Consider the following 21,156-nt stretch of genomic DNA (forward strand, 5'->3'; position numbering starts at 1 on the left):
TTCCAGATCAACAGATCAAGGGTTCCACGGCAGGGGCCAGGCAACAAGAATGCCATTCTCAAGAGTAGCACGGAGCAGGTAATCGTGCACAATAGTACAGTGACAATAGGCTCGAGCTCCGGATGAGCCAATCTAATGCATCACCAGTTAGAAAATGGTTAAAGTGTGTACAAAATTCTTCGGCAAAACTGAAATAGATCTATTGTAAAGCTACAATCCTTGAACTTGTTAACTGTTGGGGAGCAATACAATGCGGGTTCTCTGTGCGGATGACTCCCCAGTATATTAGAGTGTAAACAAGGCAACAAGTCCCTGTCATGGGAATGTTGGGGAAATCTTAGTCCCTTCATCTGCTTCAATGTGGCCCCAGTATTAATCACTAGTCAATATTCCGTGAAAATGATGGCAATGGTGCACCTTCTTGGGGCCGTAAGATGACAAGAACACCAAACATCCCAATCATCGGCAGCAGCACAAGCCACTTCAGCAGCTTATAGTAATGCATGTGGAAGGTGAGTGAGAACTCGTCAGAGAAATACAGCCCATTTTTATCAACCATCTCCACGAGCACAGTTCCAGTTGTTCTAACAGGAACAGTGGGAAGCATCATTCGTTGCTTCCCTGGTTGATGATACACACTACTGACCACAATCCGCCTTTCTCCTTGATAATTCCCAGGAACAAGTAAAGTTACCTGGAATTGAAACATAAAACGAATGTAATCAGCACACATATGCTGCTTATTCCTCAGGTGAAGCTTTGGACTGAGATTTTTTTTTTCTGTGGAAAATAAGGTTTAAGAGAATATACCGTCACATTATAAGGAGCTTGATTCCCGTAGGGCACCCTGTACTTGTCAACAATCTCAAACTCTAGCCAGAAATTCTTGCCCTCTTCATCACGGAAAGTCCTGGAGCCATGCTTAACATAAATACCTTCACGGTTGTACTGATATGCAGCATTATTCCTTCCTTGGTTTGATGATCTCCATTCCTACCATCAATTAGAATGAGAAGTTTGATCGAAGAAAAAAAAATAAAATGAGAAATTCTCTCCCTAACATGCTGATCAAGTGTTTAAAGTTTAAACATCCAAAAAGAGAAAGAATAAAAATCTATAAGAAAATATGTGATTCTGAAATATTAAACAAGATTCAAGCAAAAGTTGCAAAAGGTTAACCAAAAGATCAATGTTCTATCCAAGCTGAGTTAAATAATGTGAAGTAAAATGAAGACCTACAAAAACAGATTGTGTACCTTGAGAGGATGGTGTGGTGAGGGAGTGGAAAAGCAGAAGACGTTGCCATTCATAGTGGTAACAATAAGATCAAGGTCGTCTCCACCATCCACATTGTCAGCCAAAACCATAGTGTACCTGCCAGTCAAAGTGAATCAGCCCATTTTATCCAAGTGTAGTATCCAATCCTCAATAATGATATCAAACATCTTGCAAAGCAAAGAAGAAATGGCATACGAGGTTTCTCCAATGTCTACAACATCTGCACAGCCACTTGATCCCTCAATCAAATATAAATAACCGTCAAATGACGTCGTAGCAAGAGTTAGCCCTTTTGCATTTTCTCCATGTTTGCTCATGTCGAGCAGTAGAACAGGACTCATGATTCTTCCATGTGCTCTATAGGGGAAAGGTTGAATTTTTGAGCCATCCTTTCCACTAAGAACATAGATGTTTCCCGACACAGTTGGGACCACAACATCAGTGTGCCCATCTCCATTGACATCACCAACGGTAGGTCGCTGTCATCATATGATAACAATTATAATGATAATCAGATTGCATTTTAAAAACCGTAGCCAAGTAACGAAAGAAATATAAAGCAAAGGAAAAGCTGTGGTGAAAGCATATGTCATATCTTTGTTTGGACTGAAACCAAGTTATAATGTTCTCAGTCAGTCATTCAAAATATAGTGATAGGATAGGATAAGTTTAAGCCCAAGCGGTAGAATCTAAGTAAACGATCTAAACCAAGATCCTGGGATGTATGTATTGGCCACTTATAGACACAAGGAAAAAAAAAAAAACAAGGAATTACAAAGCAACAATCTGTCAACATCTTATCTTACAAAGAAATGAGTGAAACTTGCCTGTGGAATTAGACTCTTTAGATGCACTTCCCAGATTTCTTCTCCTTCTGCAGTCCATGCTGCTACATTTCCATGGGAATCAGTAGTAACCATCTCGATTTTGCCATCATCATTGATGTCCGCAGCAATGACTGGTGCATGGATCTCAGCCATCTCAAGGGGGAATTTCTTCCTAACCTTACCTAATTGACAAAATCAATATAAGAAGAGGATATGGATGCTAGCAGTGCACAGCGCACAGAAGGCAACCGGTATAAAGGGTGGGAATTCATTGTCTTCTAGTGAGAATTTCAGTGAATAACAGTCTAAATTTCCAAAGAAAAATAGCATGTTACAAAACTGATTTATTTTTCCCTGATTGAGAGGAGAGCTGTGTGTCATTTCATTAAGAAGAAAGAGTACACCACACACCCAAGACAACCATAAGTCAGTACCACCAATACAAAACTGATTATTATTTTTGCCTATTTTAAACCGATGCGATTTTTCTCATAGACCAGCAAAGCTTGATTTAACCTGTTCGGTTGTCTTCTGTTTTCTGTTTTACAAGGGGACAAATTACTTGGTCCCAACTCCTTTTTCCAGCCACCGAACAGATCCTAAAGTGGTGGCTCAGCCAGGAACACAAACCAGCGGACTGGTGCACCCTACCCTTTACCGGTGTGGATTATTACCACAGTATTTGTAACTACAAAAATAAATGGCACTATTCTAGCCGAGAAAGCTATGATCTGGGAACTTTATCTGTACAAAATATATGAAGAACAGGTCACTAGCTCAGAACAAAGCTGCTTTTGTGAACCATTAATATTACGAGATAAAAACTTACCACGATGATCAATAACATAAAACAAGCCATAAGCAGTTCCAACGAGGATGTCCAAATATCCATCACCATCCAAATCGACCACAGTTGGAGAGGAATATACATGAGCACGGAAATTTACAGTATCTGTGCTCAAATCAAGATCTGCAGTCCATTTGACTTGCCGTGTGTCAAGGTTAAAGACAACTATACTGCTTGCAACATATTTTTGCATGTCAATTCCTTCTAGTTCTTTTGCATGTTCTGGGTTGTCATAATATCTGCCAACAAAAGCAGCAGGTTAATAGTATAACAAAGTCAAAAACAAAAAAAAAATCACAGAGTGTTTGTTTGTGGTAGCAAGTTCTGTTAAGAACACAATCTCCAATCATAAAAGCAGGATTAACAAACACCTAGCATTGGTACCAAAGATAACACAGCACCACAAACAAACACCTAGTTTAGTACATTTTCATCACCATAAAATATGTGCCCACTAGTTTTGTAAAAGGAAAATATGACATCTGGTGATAAAGCATGATTCAGAGAAGCGAAGGTTCGATCTGAATGAGATCAACCATGACAATGAAGAAACAAAGTTTTGTGATTTTATTCTTGGGACACAAATTGTACATGTTACCACAGGACATAAAAAATGCATATGTTTTTTTTCTCATTTTTCAGGTCACTCAAGTTCAAATTCACGTAGACAGGCAAATAGTTTAAGCTAAAAAACTCATTTCACTTATGAATCTGAAGTCTAATTAAGAAGTTATGTGTAACATGCAACGGATGTGTTTATAGCAAAGAAAGAAGCCTTACTCGCGATCAAAGAAGTATGATACAGCAATCACCATTTCTTGTACACCATCTTTGTCAATATCTGCAATTACCTGTAGAAAAATGTGGATAATAACTCAGGTCTATCTACGAAATGGACATAAAAACTAGCAAAAGGAAATAAATGCTTTACTTACAGGGGTGGACAAGATGTGAGCATCTACACTCACATAATTTTCCTCCTTCTCATGTTCTTGTTCTTTCCAGTCCTCATCACCCCACATGGATTCATCAACATAGTCATCATAATCATAATTGTACTCGTCGGGGAGATCTTCTGGATCCCGAAACAAGTCAAATGATGCATCAGCATCTTCCTCTAGAGACTCATTATTTTCAACAGTGGCTGCTACTTTTGCTCCGGAATCACTTTCATGAGTTTTTGAGCTTCCTGTTTTATCATCACTTTTGTCAGTTGTTTGAAGCAAGCGTCTCTGAGTTTGTGATGTATTCTCTGCTGCAGTAGTAACACTAGAGATGCTCCCAGAATGAGTGTTGTTTACAATGTTCAACAACTCCACATTCTCTTGTGCTTGGGTAGAATTAGGTTTTGTTTCAACTGAGTGCTGTTGCACAGATCCATTTTTCTGGGACTCACCTCCCTCCACACTTCCTACAATGATAAACATAAATAAATCACATCAAAATGGATGTTTCTTACGTATTCTATGTCACCAAAATGCATAGATAGTCCATTATCCACATCAGTTAGTATAGTTTGGTACTGGTACAGTATGCATGCAATTCTTTTTATCCTTGAAGCAAGTTTCAATTTTTAGCTTGATGACATCAGACAGTTCTGCTAACTGAAATCCATGGAGCTACACAACTATAAGTTAAGCTTTATCATGAGATGCAGAAACAAAAGAAGACATTTCTCTCAATAAGTAAACAACACGTTCCCATAGCATATTCTTGGATACCTGATTTGTTTTGCTCTATTGTGGGAGATTCCTTAGAAGCAGCCTCTTTGGCAATCGAATTGTCATGAACATCTGGATGAGAGCGGTCAACTGGATCTGGATTTAGCCCAACATACCAATCTTTACGTACTTTCCTACGAGGTACCTCAAGCTTGTCCATCATCATATAACCTGATACCCTACATAGCAAACAAATAAATATAGCCACATTTAACAGGAATACACAAAACTGTGCTTCGTAGAGTTCCTTACCTAAAGAAATTTACTACACCGTTGTAAGTTGCCAAAGCTATTTCCCGTACACCATCCTTGTCAATGTCATATAGAAGAGGACTTGAATGAACATTTGACTGATGAAATGCAGGCCATCCTGCAAAGCATACAACAAATATATATTTACAGGAACAATACACCAAACCAATTTATTTTACCATGTTAACAAGAGAAATTTGCTTAAAACTTTGTCAGGAGCTAAAAGGATCTTAGGACATTACAGACACTAATTAAGTACAGATGAAACTTCTTTTCATAATCTGTAAGGAAGAGGTAAGAATGCAACATGGCAATGAACCAGCACCTGGCAGTTTGTCTCCATCAGTGCCTTCAAGAACTTCTAAGTAATGAACAAATGATGGCACCACTACTTCCAATTTTCCGTCACTGCATAACAGAAAAAGGTTCATTACAAGTGTCTCTATAATGAAATCTTATCAAGGAAAATGCATTAAAACATTAGCCGGGAGAATGGCAAATGTGTGTTTGACATATTCAAAATAAACTTCGTGAAAACTGCATACGTCATTCATTTGACTGGTGGTTTGGGGGATAAAAGAATCAAATATAAGAAACAAAATAGTCTGGTCATGAAAATGATGTCCTTATTTAATTTTGCATATAATAGAAGTAGTTACAGAATGCTTGTTGTGAAGCTGGCACAGTTTCAGTGCATGGAGCAATAATTTCATCCTCACATGAGCAAAGAAATAAGAGATATAATATGATTAACGTGGTTTTTGCATCAACAGCAGAAGATAGAGAGAAAGATATCTGACAGATCACCAGATAAGGCAGATATTTGTGACGTTAAAGACAGAAACCAAATTAACTAATTAAGTGACAAGTATCTTTTACCTGTTGATATCAGCAATCAAGGGAGTTGCATAAATGCTGGAACTAACTTCAGTCTGCCATCTCAGCTCCACATGCTTCGGACATTTAGTCTTCAGTAAAGCATCTTCATCTCTATAAGATAAAATATAGATAAACTTCTTGAGTGCATGAAGCAATTCATATAGCTGGCCACTATTAATTAACTGGCGTTTAAAGGTTTTCAATTTAAATAGTACTTAGACATGTCAAAAATCCTTATGACTCTTGTATAAAATATTGTGGCAAGCCTAATTAAACTTACATCCTAAGTCCACTTCTGCAGATATGAACTTTGCTGAAATTCGTTGAATGAGTAAAAACGTGAACATCTTACTTGTTAAGGTAACAACCCAAGCTCCAGGCCTTGCATTAAACAAGTATTAAGTACATAGTTTTCTCCTTGTTTGGCTTTAGTTTCTATGTGTTATGCAGCAAGTCTCAATTAAACACAAGTAACACTCTGGTTAACATTAATAGTAAACTCACTGAGATGGCCTGTACGGGAACATACTAGAACAGATGCTTACCGTTAGAAAGCACAATGTTACAGGTTCATCATAATTTATGATCAATCCAAAAACCTCAAGTGATATTCGGATTTATCCACATTTACTTCAAAAGCTTATAAAATCATCTTTGACTAGGCTGTGGTCATCAGAGTCTTACGTGCACAAAAACAAAGTTTCACTTTGTCAGCTCTTCCTTCTAATTCCAGTATAGAATATGGGTGCGATTGGAATACTACCGTAGTTGCTACCTCTTTTGGAATATGAGTAGAGCTAGTAGCAATTTCAAGCTACTAAAAATTGACCATGATGCTCCAATCAGACGACAGTTGCTTGTTTCCATTTTCAAATGGAGCGTGCTAGGTGATGATTCAAACATTTTGCTTGTACAGACCAAATGAGAAACTAAGACCGCGATACTAGAATGAAGAAAAAAGCAGGTGATCACTAGGCGCCTTCAACACCTAAATCGGTATAGGTAGCACACTAGCACGGAAACCACGAGCTTGCCGATTCCATCGATCGTAAAGCCCCCACGAGAACCCACAGGAAACGACCACTCATCCAATCCGATCGCTCCCGCTCCCGCTCCCAAGGATCCAGCAGCAATTCCAAATCTAGAGCGGCACGCGAAGCGCGAAGGGAAGGACGCGAGGAGAGAGAGTGGGAGGGAGAAGCGAGCGGCGCTCACAGATGGGGGTAGCCGAGCATGTCATCGCTGGCCTCGCGCTGCCGGAACTTGTTGGTGGAGTTCCTCGCCTCCTCCGCCGCGGCGCCGGCGGCCACGAGGAGGGCGCACGCGGCGGCGAGGGCGAGGAGGGGCCGCATCTGCGGATAAACCCCCAGCCCTCCCTAGGGCTCGCGCGGCCGCGCCGGAGTGCTGGGAGGAGGCGGGCGCGGGGAAGGGGATCTCGCGCGGCGTGTGGAGTGGTCGGAGCGGGCGAGCCAGCACGAACGACCAACTCGAAGCGAGCGGGGGTGGGGTGGGGTGGAGGTCGGGAAATGTCAAAGCTAACGAGGGGTTCCCTGCAAAAGTTACCAGCCATTGACTCAATGGGCCGATACGGTCGCTGACAGGTGGGCTGAGGCGGTGGATCCTATGGGCGGGGCGGGCCTATTGGATCTGGCGCGGCGGGCTGGTGCGTGGGGTCCTGTGCTAGTGTTTTATCAAGTATCTTCAGTATATTATTCATTTTAATAATGGAAGGTAATCAGCAAATTACCAATTCTATTACCAATATCTAAATAGTTTTTGTGATTGCTAAAATACACATCTTTCTTGGTCCATGTAGGGGATTTCTTCCTCCACCCTATCCATTGAATAATCTGTTCTAGCACTGATTACTAAAAATATAAAAAGTACTATTAGCAAGTAGCAATAAAGAGAGAAAATATACAGAGTACGAGAGATGAGTAATCTCTAATGGAAAGAGAAAATATATAGGGTATGAGAGATGAGTAATTTTCTGGAGATGTTCTTGGATCATTGTGACGGAGATTAACGGGATCATGTAGTTTGGGAGACATGAAGTGGTCCGACCAATAAAATCGATTGGATGATTTGGATCGGCGAGATACCGTGAACGCCATGCATGATGATAAATGCTCGATAAAAGCCCAATCACAAGACTTAGGGGGACTTCTCGTGAGGCGCTCCTCCGTTTTTTATTTAAAACGGCTCAGCGTATAAAATGTTTGGTAGAGTTTCTCCGGATGAGCCGGAGCCGGATAGAAGTTTTACAAAAAGGACCCTTAGTGCAGTTACAATAGGAGCGGATGCAAAACGTAGGCGTGCAGTAGGCCGGATTATAGGCGCCTGATATTGGCGATCACTGTGCAAGTGCTCGCACGGTCACGATCTGCAAGGGCCCGAGCTAGCAACCTCTTGACACAAAGGCACATGGCTAGCTAATCGTATGATCCGGGCCGAGCATAATGCTAAACAGTCCGGAAGTCAGAGCTAGTACAATACGGAGTACATCTCTACATGGCTACATGCTATGAGAAGCTTGAGTTGACTTCGGTGATTGCTAGTAGAAGAAGATGAAAATTGCATGCATTCATCGGCAAACAAAAGCGGGGTAAAGGACACCGTAACACAAGATCGAGGCTGTCACGAAGTCGCAAGGCCTACATGAGAGTAGCTGCAGAGCACACCAAGGAAACACAGTAACTAAAAGAAAGATCTCTGGTTGAACTGCGTTTATATCAGGATCAAGGCCTGACATCTCGTCGCAGTAGATTTTCCATTTGGAGGAGAAGAATAGAAGGTGGTGGATGCAGCTGAAGGTTGAATTGAACAGGCAAGTTTTTCAAAAAAAAAGAATTGAACAAGCAAAAGGCTCCCAGCTCATTGCCTTTGTCTTCATGTACCCAACGCAGCGTCCCACGAGGGCATCTGCCTCCTGAATTTGGCTTCCCATGTCGGGCTGGCCTTCTTAAATCCACGACCCACCCACACTCCCATTTTTGGCGCACAGTGGACGGCATCTTCTCCATCCGCTCCCCCCACACTGATCACACTTCAATACTTCATCACACTCGAAGCGAGCAGCCGCCCGCAGGACGCGGAAGTGAGGGAGGCGGAGCAGCAGCGCGAGGCGAAATGGCGAGCAAGCCGGTCACCGTCGGCGACCTCATCCACCGCGTCGCATCCTCCTGCCTCTCCAACCGCCTCCCCTGCAACTACACCCTCCGCGACTCCGTCGACAGCGATCTGGATGACGACGACGACGACCCGTTCGCCGACGCCGTCTCCAGCAGCGACAAGTGCCGCCGGTCCCCCTCCGCGGCGGAGGTGGAGGTGGAGGGGCAGCAGCAGGAGGAGGAGAAGCTCAAGATCTGGGAGGAGGGGAGCCAGGAGGAGCGGAAGGCGGCCCAGGGCGCCGAGCGCGCGCGCGACGCGGAGGCGCTGATGGCGGAGGTGTTCGACGCGGTCTCCGGGCTGCGCCGCGCGTACGCCGCGCTCCAGGGCGCGCACTGCCCCTGGGACCCCGACAAAATGCGCGCGGCCGACGCCGCCGTCGTCGCCGAGCTCCGCCACCTCGCGCGTCTCCGCGACCGCTTCCGCCGCTCCGCCGCCGCGGGCCACATCCCGCGCCCCAACCCCTCGGCGCCGCCGCTCCGCGAGGCCGTCGCGCCGTACGAGGCCGCGCTCGACGACCTCCAGCGCCAGCTCCAGTCCAAGCAGGCCGAGGTGGACGGCCTCAAGGAGAAGCTCGCCGCCGCCACCAGCCGCCGCAACGGGCGCCACCACCCGTCCAAGCCGAACGGCCCCGGCGGCGCGCCCACGGCGGACCTGTTCACCACCTGCGCCGAGCAGGCCCGCGCGGCGACGCGGGCGTTCGCGGCGCACCTCCTCCACCTGATGCGCGCGGCGGGGGTGGACGTCGCGGCGGCCACCCGGTCCCTCACCAAGATCCCGGTCTCCTCCCCGCAGCTGGCCAAGCACGCGCTGGAGGCGCACGTCACCCGCTCCCTCCTCGGCGGCTTCGAGCACGAGTCCTTCTACCTCGACGGCTCCCTCTCGTCGCTGCTCGACCCCGCCGCGTTCCGGCGGGAGCGGTACACGCAGTTCCGCGACATGCGCGGGATGGAGCCCGCCGAGCTCCTGGGCGTGCTCCCGACCTGCGCCTTCGGCCGCTACGCCGCCACCAAGTTCGCGGCCCTCCTCCCTCCCCGCGTGGAGGAGGCCATCCTCGGCGACGGCGAGCACCGGCGGGTGGTGAACGGCGGGACGCACCCGCGGACGCCCTTCTACGGGGAGTTCCTGCGCGCGGCCAAGGCCGTGTGGATGCTGCACCTGCTGGCGTTCGCGCTGGAGCCGCCGCCCAGCCACTTCGAGGCCGGACGCGGCGCGGAGTTCCACCCGGAGTACATGGAGAGCGTGGCCGGCGCGCCCCCGCGCGCCGGCGCGGGCATGGTCGTCGGATTCGCGGTGGCGCCCGGGTTCCGGCTGGGGAACGGCGCCGTCGTGCGCGCCCGGGTCTACCTCGTGCCGCGTGGTGGCCGACCGTGACAGGCCGATGCACGGCGCAGCGCCGTGGTCCACGGATCACCTCCGATCGTTCGTTGGGTGGGCGCCATGGAGATGGAGATGGAGTAGCTGCGGCTCATTGGTGAAGAACAGTGGTAGTGGTAGTACCGTACTACTAGCTCCCTCCGTAGACTTTCACTGCTACTCCTTAATCTAGATTGCCTTTTTCTCTCAAGTGATCAACCATGTCAAGTCAAGAGGACTTGGAATTGAATGTATCATCATCGTTCGGTAATAACCAGTACCATTTCCTGATTCACATAAGTAGAAGGTAGGAGGGTAAATAGACCATTCTGTAGCAGTGAGCAGTGACATCAAGGGACAAGGGGCACCTCTGGTCATATGATGCAAGGCACTCATGGTGTGCTGTTAGCTGCTATGCATGGCAAAGGGGGTGTGCTACAGTTCCAATCTCCTTTGGCAGGGGACTGGGGGCAGGGAAGATCTTGGATGTGGCCATGGGAACTCATCATTATCTTCGACTAATTTGATGAAGATTATGTCAGTGAATGCATGATGATGGACATGCAAGAGCAGTTTGGGTGCAAAGAATGCATTTTTTTTTATGTCTTTCTCTTCCCCCAGGATTTCATCTTGAGAACAGATCTATGGAAGCTGCCGGAAAAAGATAAAGTGAAAAAGGCCGAAGCTTGTCTTGTTCGTAATCGTAAGCTTTTGGCCTAAACAATAGAGTTGGGTCTCTTTCTACAAAGCAATCTCTGTTTGCCATTGTACACAAACCGAAGCAAGCCAGCAACGCCCCCAGATTGCTACATGCACAGTGCATGATGATCCAAATACTCAAAAAGAAAACATGAAATAAATAACCTACAAGACTGGCAAAATTGAAATGTCACTTTCTACATTTAGGCCAAATGTGAACAATGTAGTGGAAGTCAATGATTTCTCAAAGTCAAATCCAGCATCCTCGTTATTTATAAACTTGCATTTCAGAAACACCTGACAAAAGAAAGAGAGAAGTTGCATCTCAATGACCCAATTTCAGTGGAAGAGAACGCATGCTACCGAGCTCAGAACTTACAGGTTAACTTTGACGACAGCTCATGTGCTAACTGTTTGCTGATAACTCGCTCTTCAACAGAACACTGTCCATATTTTGAAAAAACAGCCCACTGTCCACCCACTGAAGTCCCTGCTTCATTCACCCCAATCTCCAGCTGGGGACCTGGAGTGTTGTTAAAAGCTATCGGTACTGTGATAAATTACACAAACACAAGATGCCTGCTCGGACATTAAACAAAAAGTGAGAAACTGCGCTCCTGCAGCTAAAGTATGGATGCTGCAGCTAAAGTGAGAAACTGCATCCAGTGGTAGCACCGTACTAGCTCCGTAGACTTTCACTGCTGATCCTTAAACCTAAATTGCCCTTTTCTCATGTGTAAGAGGACCTGTATCACCACCGCTACCGGCGATCAAATCGGCGTCAGTTTGAGGGCGGCGGCGCCCCCGGGGACCTCTTACCTTATGTACCACTGGATTCCCGACGAGGGCAGACGTGGTGGCTCGCCCCACAAGTCTATACCCCGTTTCTGGGATGCTAAAGCCGTGGCTGCCCACCGCAACTCCATCCTGCTGCGGTTTCTCTTCCCTAAGAACACGGGTACGTTCCCCGACAAGAGTGAGGAGTTCTTCGTCTACCAGACTGCCCTACAGACTCTCACGAAGCTCCCCACACCTTCATGCATCTCAACACCGAGAAGAACTCTGGTACACTTTGCCGTGAGAATGGAGAGTTCGTTGTGGCACAGGCACACCTCGCGGTCTTTGCAGGAAGACGTGGCGATTGCCGGGTGACAGCCAAGCTCTGCTGCATCTTTGGTGAGAAGGGCTCATGGCGCACGACAGAGTGCGTGCCAATCTGCCGTGACGAGGGTGAAGAGAAGCAATTGACTTGGTGGGAGACTGATGCTGTCGTTCCTTTTGGTGATTTCATTTGCTGGGTGGATTACCTGAGGGGCATTTTGTGGTATGATGTGCTTAGCCCGGATCCAGAGGTCAGATATGCCCCCACTGCCCGTGGTTCCTTACCAGGGTCGCTGCGACCCTCATCTGTGTATCAGAGGATCCCTGGCCACATACCGAACTTTGTGTGTAACCAGCAATGGTGGCGTCATGAAATTTGTCGATGTCCCACACCGTGACAGCTCGGATTATGTCCAGTAGCTAGGAGACCTGGCAGTATGGTGCCACCAGGTCTTGGACACTGACCGAAGAGTGGAGGTGGGAGCAAGACTGGTTGCCTGGGTGCCCCATGGGCCGAGGTCTTTCCCGCATCCAACTTCAGTGCCCCCTTGTAGACATGAGAGACCCCGAGACTATCTACTTTGTGTTGGCAGGGGACCAAGATGAAGAAGAGAAACAGTCATGCCTCATCGCAATCAACATGAAAAATGACACCATGGATGAAGTTGCGTGTGACTTTAGAAGCTTTGGATCAAGTTGCATGTACAACCATACCACATCTTGCAACATCCACTACCATGAGCCCTTCCTGCCTCTGAAACTGGATGCCTGGAACGTCACTAGGTAAGCTCTTGTTGTGTCTCGTCATCTGTTTCCTATCCTAATTTGCTGAGATAACTTGTTTTATTGATGTAATGCATACTTGGAAACATCAAGTCATTTGATACGATTTTTACTGCAAGCTGGAGTAGTGGGGAACACAACCTTGGTAGCATGTTGCTCGAAAATTGTTGACGTATTGTTATGTCGTTTGGTTCATTGAGTGAACACATAACGGCCCTGCAATCTGAATTTTCATTGACATGAATAACCAATGATGATGTTGTCAGCTCTGAGCACAGATTTATCTATTTAGATTATTCGGGTAGTGTTACTGTTGTTTGCCCTGTAACTAGATCTTTTCTTGCACCCTCCTAGTTTCTTGGTGCTCTTCTTTATGTCACTATCTCCGTTTTTATTTACATGTTGTACTAGGTTAGTTCTAAGTCAAACTTGGTTAATTTTGATCAAGTCTATAGAAAAATATAGCAACAACTGTACTACTCAACCTATGCACTATCAAAATATATTTCATGGTAGATTCAATGAAACAAATTTGGTATCGTAAATGTTATTATTCTTTTCTATAAATTTAGTTAAAGTTGGTCAAGTTTGACTTAAAACAAATCTAATATGACATGTAAATAAAAATAGAGGGAGTAGATGGTAAATAATTGGTTAACCAGTCATCACTAACGGTTGCAACTCCTGGCAGCAGCGGGCCCTGAAGGGACTTGTGGAGGTGTGTCCATTTCCGAAGATCAAGGCCAAGGCCAAGGCCTGGGATGTGATATTCTACTACTGAGTTGCTCCAAGTTTGGAATACAAGCTTCCATTTTTCTGGATGATAGGAATGTAATCCCTTTTGATCAGGATGTTGAGACGTTGGTAGGAGGTGGTTGATAATTCTGGTAGTAGTTTTCTTCTGAGAGAATGTCCTTGATTTGAGGCTGGTTGCCTTTATTTTCTTCTTGGTATTTGAAGTATCTAAGTTATCACTGAGGTCTGTTTTATGGAAGTGGAACCATCGCATGCTCTTCAAGTTTTATGCTCTCGTTGCCTCTGTTTGCTCCTCTGTTGAGTATATGCATTGCAGCTTAGTCTGTTTGACATGTTACTATCTCCCATTGAAAAATAGCACGAAGTATCTTCACTGTAATTGAATTAGTTCCGATCAATTTGTTTCTGGACATTGGGTGGTCAGGTCCTTGTTAAAGCAACCAACTTCAGGTTGTCTGAGGCTTGCACCTTGGTTTGAGATTGCTTCGAGATGAGTTTGTAGAATGTAAGAGTAACTCAGACTAGCTAAAAATCCTAGCTAAACGAAGAGGTAAGAGACTAGGTAAGAAATAAAAAGCTTCCAAAAGGTGGGGAACCAACGGTCTCTCCAAATTTTGACTCTCCATACTCGAATCACGTTCATGACGGAACTTTTGGTACCCACTCCCTTTCTAGCCTACTCACATGCGTGGGCCCTGGACCCACAGCACCGGCCAATAAGAGGTCGCCGGCCGCCGCCGGCGAGACCGGCAACCCCACGACGAGGAAGGCCGCGCAAATCTAGCTAGGTGGTCACTGGTGGTAGGTGAACGCCGGAGAGGGGCGGCGCCACGGCGGAAGGCGGCAGCAGCCATGGGCAAGGCATGGAGCTCACTGGCGGTGCGCTGTGGGGAGGGTGGAGGCGAGGTGGAGGCCGGGGGAGGTCGGGGAGGTTGTGGCGGTGCTCGGGCCGTGGGGAATCGACCTGCGGGGCTCCGACGTGGGTGAATCGACCGATGGCGCGGGACCTCCGTTTGATGTTAATGGCGAGCTGGCCATCACCAGCGGCTCCACCGATGGGATCCATGGCGCTGCTGTCCGGCAAAGATGGGAGAACGACGGCGGGTGGACAACGACGGGAGGGCTGCAAGTAGCAACAGCGGGAGGACAACGGCCGCGTCCGTGGCGCTGCTGCCCGGCGACGGCAGGAAGGCGATGGCGGGAGGGCGAGCGTGAGGGAGGGAGCGCGGCGCGCGGGAAGGCGATGGCGAGATGGCGAGCGGCGTTGGCTCGCGAAAAGTGCCGAGCAAGGGGAGGGCTTTGGCTAGCCAGATATAGAGACCGTTGGATCGCAAATTTAGGGGATTTTTCCAAATTATACCTATCCACTGAGTTTTACAGAGGCTCTTGGAGATGCTCTTAAGGCATATACTAGGCCTGGCAACGGGTACCCGAAACCCAAGACCCGATGGGTAAAAACTCCATTAGGGTCCGAATTTGGGCAAATTGTTGAACCCACGGGTCTGTTAATGGGAAAAAAGAGGACCCAACGGGTACAGTGGGTACGGGTTCGTTCTCCATGAACCCATACCCTTTTACCCATGGGTAAAAAAATCCAATTAAATTAGCCCAGCCCATTTAAAAAATTATAGCCCAAGCCCAAGGTAACAGCCCAACTACTCCTAACCCTAGTCTTCTACTCTTCTCTCACCCAGTCACCCACGACCCACCCCATCCCCACGCGGCCAGGCGCCCAGGCCGCCGCCGCCTCTCTCTCAGACTCTTTGCTCTCCCACCCCGGCACGCCGCCACCCTGCCAGCTCGCCCACCCCGGCACGGCGGCACCTCGCCCGCTCGCCCACGCCGCCGCCTGCCCGCGTAGCCCGCCCCGGCACGGCGGCACCCCGCCTGCCCGCGTAGCCCGCTCGCTCGCCCGCGCCGCCGCCTACCCGCGCAGCCTGCTCGCCCGCTGCCTCGCACGCTCGCCCACGCTGCCACCCCGCCAGCTCGCCCACGCCGCCGCCTCTCAGACTCGCCGTGGTCCGTGGAAAGCCGCCGCCGCCGCCGCCTCTCAGGCTCACAGTGGAAAGCCGCCGCCCTGGCCGCCTCCGAGGGTTCCGCCGGCGCCAGCCCGCCAGGGCGCAGCCCGCTCCCATCCATCGGCGATGTTTCCGATCCAGGCGCACAACCGACGGCGACGCACGTGCACATGGCGGGGATCACAGGCTTCAACGAGGACAGGTCATTTCATTGATGAATCTTGGACTCTTAGAAGCATTATCATGAAGTAACTTATTGAAGGCTGTAGCATATTGTTTGGTATTCACATATAGGTTCATCTTTATTGAGTAACATATTGTTATATGATTACGCAGGTTCATTTATGTCCCTGCCCCTCACACCGCTGATGTGATTTGTGAAGAATTATATGAATCTTTGGTTGATTGGAACCTTGATGAGAAGATATCCACTGTGACTCTTGATAACTGCACTACAAATGATGCGGTAATTCCTTCTCTTGTGAGAAAGATTGGAAAGAGTAAACTCATGAATGGTGGTAAACTTTTACACATGCGTTGCTGCGCTCATATCCTTAATTTGATTGTAAAGGATGGTCTAGAACCTTTGAAAAATACAATTGAGAATATTCGTGAAAGTGTAGCATATTGGACAGCCACACCAAAAAGAATTGAGAAGTTTGAGGAGATTGCTAAGTTTGTCAAAGTTCATATGAAAACTAAGATCTCTCTTGATTGTAAGACTAGATGGAACTCAACCTTCAACATGCTTAGCATTGCATTGCCTTATAAGGCTGTTTTCATTAGAGCCAGTCGTGTTGATAAGCAGTACACTTGTTTGCCTAGTGAGAAAGAATGGAATTTTGCAGCAGAAGTTGTAGAAAGGCTTCGCATGTTTAACGATATAACTGAATTATTCTCTGGAACTCAGTATGTTACTGCAAACATTTACTTTATGAAGATCTGTGAGATTAGAGTAAAAATTAGGCAATGGTCCATTTGTGGTAACCCATTACTAGAAACAATGTCAGCTAATATGATTGCCAAGTTTGACAAGTATTGGTCTGATATTCAAGGGCTAATGGGCATTTCAACTGTTCTTGATCCTCGGCTTAAAACTTTGAGCTTGCTGATGTGTTTTGAGTGGTTATTTGGTACGACTGGACAAGTTTGTGAGGATAAGGTTGCCTTAGTCATGGATTTGCTACGGGATCTAATGATTGAGTACCATGTCGAAGTGGAAGAAGAAGAAACCACAACAGCACCTACTAGTAATATGGAGTTCTTATCATCCTTTAGTGCACGTGTGGCAAGCACAAGACCAGAGTCCATGATGTATAAGTCTGAGGTAGAAAGGTACTTAGAGGATGGACTAGTGCCATTAGATACCAAGGATTTTAATGTTCTAAATTGGTGGAAGGTAGCTGGATCTCGTTACCCAACTTTGAGGAGGATAGCTAAAGATATTTATGCAATCCCTATTACTACAGTTGCTTCAGAAGCTGCTTTTAGTACAAGTGGAAGAGTTCTTAGTGACCATCGCAGCAGTTTAACCCCTCAGATGATAGAGGCTTTGATGTGCTCACAGGATTGGTTCCGTAACAAGTATAGAGGTAAGTACATAGCATTATCAAATTCATATTTTTTCACTGAAATTGCAACTAATAAATCATTTCTTGTTGGCTGTTGGTTGTTGCAGTTGATGACAAAGACAAGAATGCTGCTTCATTTTGGTCTTGTCTCCAAGATATTCAAGAAGGTCTTTAGGAACTTAAAGTTTAATCCATCAAGTATTTAAGTATTTTGAGACTATATCAGTTCTAATTGTAATTAGTTTGGGCGACTAGCATTTTGAGACTATATCAATATTATTGTTACTGAATGGTTTGCTTTATTTTGTTGTTGAATGATTTTTGTTTTGCTGGAGAATGGTTGTTGTGTTCAATGTTGATTTGGGTATGGGTACCTGATGGGTACCCATCACCCACGTGGGGATGGGTACGGGGAAGAACCTATACCCATGGACGGGTATGGATTTACCCGTGGGTATGGGTTTACCTTCGTGGGTGTGGGTGTGGGTTTGGGATGGGTAAACCCGGTGGGTTTGTACCCATTGCCAGGCCTAGCATATACGCTGGTAACGACTACCGAGTCCGTTGCAAAATCGCAAGTTTTCTTCTGTGGTGTTTCGTAGAATGAAAGGGATCATTTTGCTGGTTAAGGATGTGTGCAAGTTCCGGCTGCAGCTTCATCGGTCGCCACCAAGGTTACCAGGCTCGCCATCCGTGGCGTACGATTGATATCAGTGCTCACTCGATTGCTACGAATGCCATTTTGAATTTTGGAAATGCTGTTTGTCTCCAGTCCTGTTCGTCGCTAGTAAATTTTCGTTGTGATCAAATTGCAAATCATTTTGAAGGTGTGCTATTAGTCGGGAAACTATCCCGTACAAACCACATCTTCATTGGACACGTGAAAACCCCTCTAAAAAAGTCGTACGTAGAAACTTCTAAAAAATAAAAGATATGCATCCATAGATGTACCTTGTTGCAAAATTGACATGGAAACTCCTTTTATAAAATCCATACAAAAATGACAAATTCCATGTGCATATGTACTAGTAGAAGACAAACTCAGTAATTTTGTCTTCCAGTGCACATGCACTTGAAAATTGCTACATGCACAGTGCATGATGGTTCAAATACTCGAGAATAAAACATGAAATAAATAACCTACAGGGCTGACAAAATTTAAATCTTTTTACATTCAGGCCAAATGTGAGCAACTAGTGGAAGTCGATGATTTCTCAAATCCAGCATCCCCATTATTATAAATTTGCATTTCAGTACCTCCTGACCAAAAAAAGGGGGGAAGGTCAATCAATGACTCAATTTCAGTGGAACAGAACGCATGCCATGGAACTCGGAACTTACAGGTTAATTTTGACGGCAGCTCATGTGCTAACTGTTTGTTGATAACTCTCTCCTTCAACAGTCCGCTGTCCACCCACTGAAGTCCCTGTTTCATTCACCCGAGTCTCCAGCTGGAGACCTGGAGTGTTGATAAAAGCTATCCGTACTGTGATACACAAACACAAGATGCCTACTCAGACATTAAACAGAATGTTCCTTTTCAAAAAAAAACATAAACAAAAAGTGAGAAACTGCTCCCCACAGCTAAATTATGGAGCTAAAATGTTATCGTATAGAGAAGAAATTTGATATACAATGGAATCCTGAAAAAGTTTGTCAAACAACGCAAAAACTACTTCAATGAACTCGCAAAAAAAATTATATGGTGTCAAATGGATGTTTACTTAAATGGCGGAGCACAAATCAGAGCAGTGCAATAACAATGAATGCATGTTCTATCATCATACAATCTTTGGCCAACAGGTGAGAAAACATGCTCCAGATCTACCATTTCTTTTGCTGTCCTATTTATGTAACTTCGAAAGCTAGATGTCCTTTTCTGATCACCTCCACAATCATAGCATGTTTATCAAAGTCAGAAATGAGGATTTAGAGGCGTTTTCATACCTCACAGGTTACTATCATTGTCATCCACTTCAACCGACTCAATTTGATCAAAATCTAGATCCACAAAGCTCTCTTTCCCAAAGAGTGTTAGCTGGACAGTGGCCTGTGAGAGTTAACACTTCTTAGATAGCCAAACAATACCAGAAGGCATTGGAAAATAATCATACAACTAGTTTACTAAGATTAATATCTAATCGCCCCAACCTTCTTGTTTTTGAGATTCAATTCCAGGATAGAACCAATGAAGTCTTCAAAAGGCCCAGAGAGAACATGAACAGTAGCACCAGCTGAAAAAGCTCGCTGGCTGGAGCCACCTTTTGAGGGTGATTTCTTAAACTGCTTCTTGATCTTATTCATTAACATAAGTTCAGATTTTTCAACAGGTTTACTGAATGACTCCACATTTGCTATGTTCTCCATTCCTTCAAATTCTCTATCAACTTTCTCTTGTTCCTCCTTTTCTTCTCTGATAATCGATTCGACTTCTTCAATTGGAATTGGTTTTGGCTTTTTAATCTGCCTCTTGCTGCATAATGAGAATATTACTATATTAGTACCAGGGCAGGTACAAGAAATGCAAATCAAAATAACTTATAAATAGAATAGACTACAAGGAACTATGATCATTGTAGCAGTATATAGATGTTGTGATCATCATTTTCCTTGTAAAGGAATATCCCAATCTTCATAGAAGCTTTTAGTTTTCAGGAAACGCTTAGTTGTGCATGTTAGTCACTAGCTAGGTTGAAGGATATTTGTGCAATTAAGTCTGGCAAATAATATCCATACCCAGAGCAACCACTATGGATTCAAGTCTTCCTCAAAAAAAGTTACAAGCTGAGATGCTATCTAAGGTCAAGTACTCTTGTGTATAATCAACAACTGAATATTTCCAGCAAAGAATATGAAGGTAGCCACCTAAAAACAAGGACCATAGCTATGAAAACTAACAATGTGTCAAAAAAAAGAACAAAGGTCAATGAATGGAAAAGACTCTGGGAAGTACTCACATTGAACCAACTGTAGCCCCAATAAAGCCATAACAACCTTCGGTGTCCCTGATGAAGTCATGTAGCTCCTTGTTTAAGGTGCAATGCAAAAAGACCAGCCCAGGATGCAAAGGCTTCGATTTGACACTGATTGTGCCACTCTTCAATCTCCTCTTGACTTGGATGGATGGATTATAAATCTGTGAATAACCCAGTACGAAACTATAACAGCCGCACGACTACTGTACTGTGATGTTGCTCCTAAATCCTAAAATAATTGGTACGAACATGACGTGACAAACTGACAGCCTAAAATCACGCCAAGTGTTGGGCAAAATGCTCGTGAGAGCCGTCCTTGATTAGAGGCAGCTACAACACAATCAAACTAACAAAACTAACGAATGAGCAAGAGCGAGAGATGAAGTGAAACCTTGAAGGCGACTTCGGGGAAGCGTCGTGAGATGGCCTTGGTGAGGAGGTCGACGTAGTCGGTGCCGGGCGCCATGGAGACGCGCACGAGCCACCACTGCGGCCCCAGCTCGGCGAGGAGGTCGAGGTTGAGCTCCTCCCGCCACGACCTCTTCGGCGGCTTCTTCCGCCGCCGCGCCGGCTCGTGGATCAGCCGTTCCTGCACCTCCTCCTTCCAGTCCGTCGCCCGCAGCTCCCGCCGCTCCTTCCTCTGCAGCCGCCTCTCCCGCGCCGTCAGCTCGCCCCCACCACCTCCACCCCCATCCGCGGAAGCCGAAGCCGATAAGGTCACGGACACGGGAAGCGGAGACGACGACGCGAGTGCCGCCGCCGCGAGGGAGCAGCGGCCCGGGAGGCGGAAGAGCGGATAAGCCAAGCTCATGGCGAACGGCCTCTTCGGGGGAAGGGCGAGCAGCTTGAAACAAGACGGTTAAAACGTACTGGGCTCACAGGTGGGCCCCTCTTGTCGATGAACGTCTTTCGGGGCACGAGGCCC

General features: G+C 46.2%; 4 protein-coding genes across 5 annotated transcripts; 2 read left to right on the forward strand and 2 right to left on the reverse strand.

Annotated features, from left to right (window-relative positions):
* Positions 1-99: 99 nt before the first annotated feature.
* Positions 100-7,295, reverse strand: LOC112874649 (protein DEFECTIVE IN EXINE FORMATION 1). The gene is made up of 13 exons (XM_025938098.1): positions 7,020-7,295; positions 5,805-5,915; positions 5,251-5,333; positions 4,926-5,043; positions 4,674-4,852; positions 3,888-4,363; positions 3,733-3,803; positions 2,935-3,191; positions 2,106-2,287; positions 1,474-1,757; positions 1,257-1,374; positions 811-993; positions 100-694 (listed from the first exon to the last, which is right to left on the reverse strand). The coding sequence occupies exons 1-13, from the start codon at positions 7,154-7,156 to the stop codon at positions 380-382; spliced, it is 2,514 nt and encodes an 837-aa protein (XP_025793883.1). The 5' UTR covers positions 7,157-7,295; the 3' UTR covers positions 100-379.
* A 1,346-nt stretch (positions 7,296-8,641) lies between these two features.
* On the forward strand, positions 8,642-10,623 carry LOC112876966 (protein GRAVITROPIC IN THE LIGHT 1). The gene has a single exon (XM_025941156.1). It carries the CDS (start codon positions 8,934-8,936, stop codon positions 10,344-10,346), a length of 1,413 nt encoding a protein of 470 aa, XP_025796941.1. The 5' UTR covers positions 8,642-8,933; the 3' UTR covers positions 10,347-10,623.
* Positions 10,624-15,855: 5,232 nt separating this feature from the next.
* LOC112875618 (zinc finger BED domain-containing protein RICESLEEPER 2-like) lies at positions 15,856-17,431 on the forward strand. The gene is made up of 4 exons (XM_025939534.1): positions 15,856-15,887; positions 16,022-16,151; positions 16,257-17,277; positions 17,364-17,431. Exons 1-4 carry the CDS (start codon positions 15,856-15,858, stop codon positions 17,429-17,431), a joined length of 1,251 nt encoding a protein of 416 aa, XP_025795319.1.
* A 769-nt stretch (positions 17,432-18,200) lies between these two features.
* On the reverse strand, positions 18,201-21,055 carry LOC112877130 (transcription termination/antitermination protein NusG). Of its 2 annotated transcripts, none has more exons than XM_025941338.1 (6): positions 20,623-21,055; positions 20,214-20,392; positions 19,408-19,729; positions 19,204-19,306; positions 18,598-18,715; positions 18,201-18,516 (listed from the first exon to the last, which is right to left on the reverse strand). In XM_025941338.1, exons 1-4 carry the CDS (start codon positions 21,040-21,042, stop codon positions 19,205-19,207), a joined length of 1,023 nt encoding a protein of 340 aa, XP_025797123.1. In that variant the 5' UTR covers positions 21,043-21,055; the 3' UTR covers positions 18,201-18,516; positions 18,598-18,715; position 19,204. The 2 variants fall into 2 exon arrangements, with proteins under 2 accessions (XP_025797123.1, XP_025797122.1); XM_025941337.1 differs by having other exon boundaries at positions 18,598-18,742.
* Positions 21,056-21,156: the final 101 nt, after the last annotated feature.

This window comes from Panicum hallii, chromosome 9 (assembly GCF_002211085.1).
Source record: "Panicum hallii strain FIL2 chromosome 9, PHallii_v3.1, whole genome shotgun sequence".
Lineage (NCBI taxonomy): Eukaryota > Viridiplantae > Streptophyta > Magnoliopsida > Poales > Poaceae > Panicum > Panicum hallii.

Excerpts from the sequence above, each read along its gene's own strand:
- LOC112874649 (XM_025938098.1), bottom strand. The coding sequence starts at position 7,156 with ATGCGGCCCCTCCTCGCCCTCGCCGCCGCGTGCGCCCTCCTCGTGGCC. Across the intron at positions 2,288-2,934 it reads TTATGTTATTGATCATCGTG|GTAAGGTTAGGAAGAAATTC; the intron begins GTAAGTTTTTAT and ends TTTGTCAATTAG. Across the intron at positions 994-1,256 it reads CACCACACCATCCTCTCAAG|GAATGGAGATCATCAAACCA; the intron begins GTACACAATCTG and ends AATTGATGGTAG.
- LOC112877130 (XM_025941338.1), bottom strand. The coding sequence starts at position 21,042 with ATGAGCTTGGCTTATCCGCTCTTCCGCCTCCCGGGCCGCTGCTCCCTC. Across the intron at positions 20,393-20,622 it reads TCCCCGAAGTCGCCTTCAAG|ATTTATAATCCATCCATCCA; the intron begins GTTTCACTTCAT and ends GGTTATTCACAG. Across the intron at positions 19,730-20,213 it reads GGGGCTACAGTTGGTTCAAT|CAAGAGGCAGATTAAAAAGC; the intron begins GTGAGTACTTCC and ends CTCATTATGCAG.
- LOC112875618 (XM_025939534.1), top strand. The coding sequence starts at position 15,856 with ATGGCGGGGATCACAGGCTTCAACGAGGACAG. Across the intron at positions 15,888-16,021 it reads ACAGGCTTCAACGAGGACAG|GTTCATTTATGTCCCTGCCC; the intron begins GTCATTTCATTG and ends ATGATTACGCAG. Across the intron at positions 16,152-16,256 it reads ACTGCACTACAAATGATGCG|GATGGTCTAGAACCTTTGAA; the intron begins GTAATTCCTTCT and ends TTGATTGTAAAG.
- LOC112876966 (XM_025941156.1), top strand. The coding sequence starts at position 8,934 with ATGGCGAGCAAGCCGGTCACCGTCGGCGACCTCATCCACCGCGTCGCA.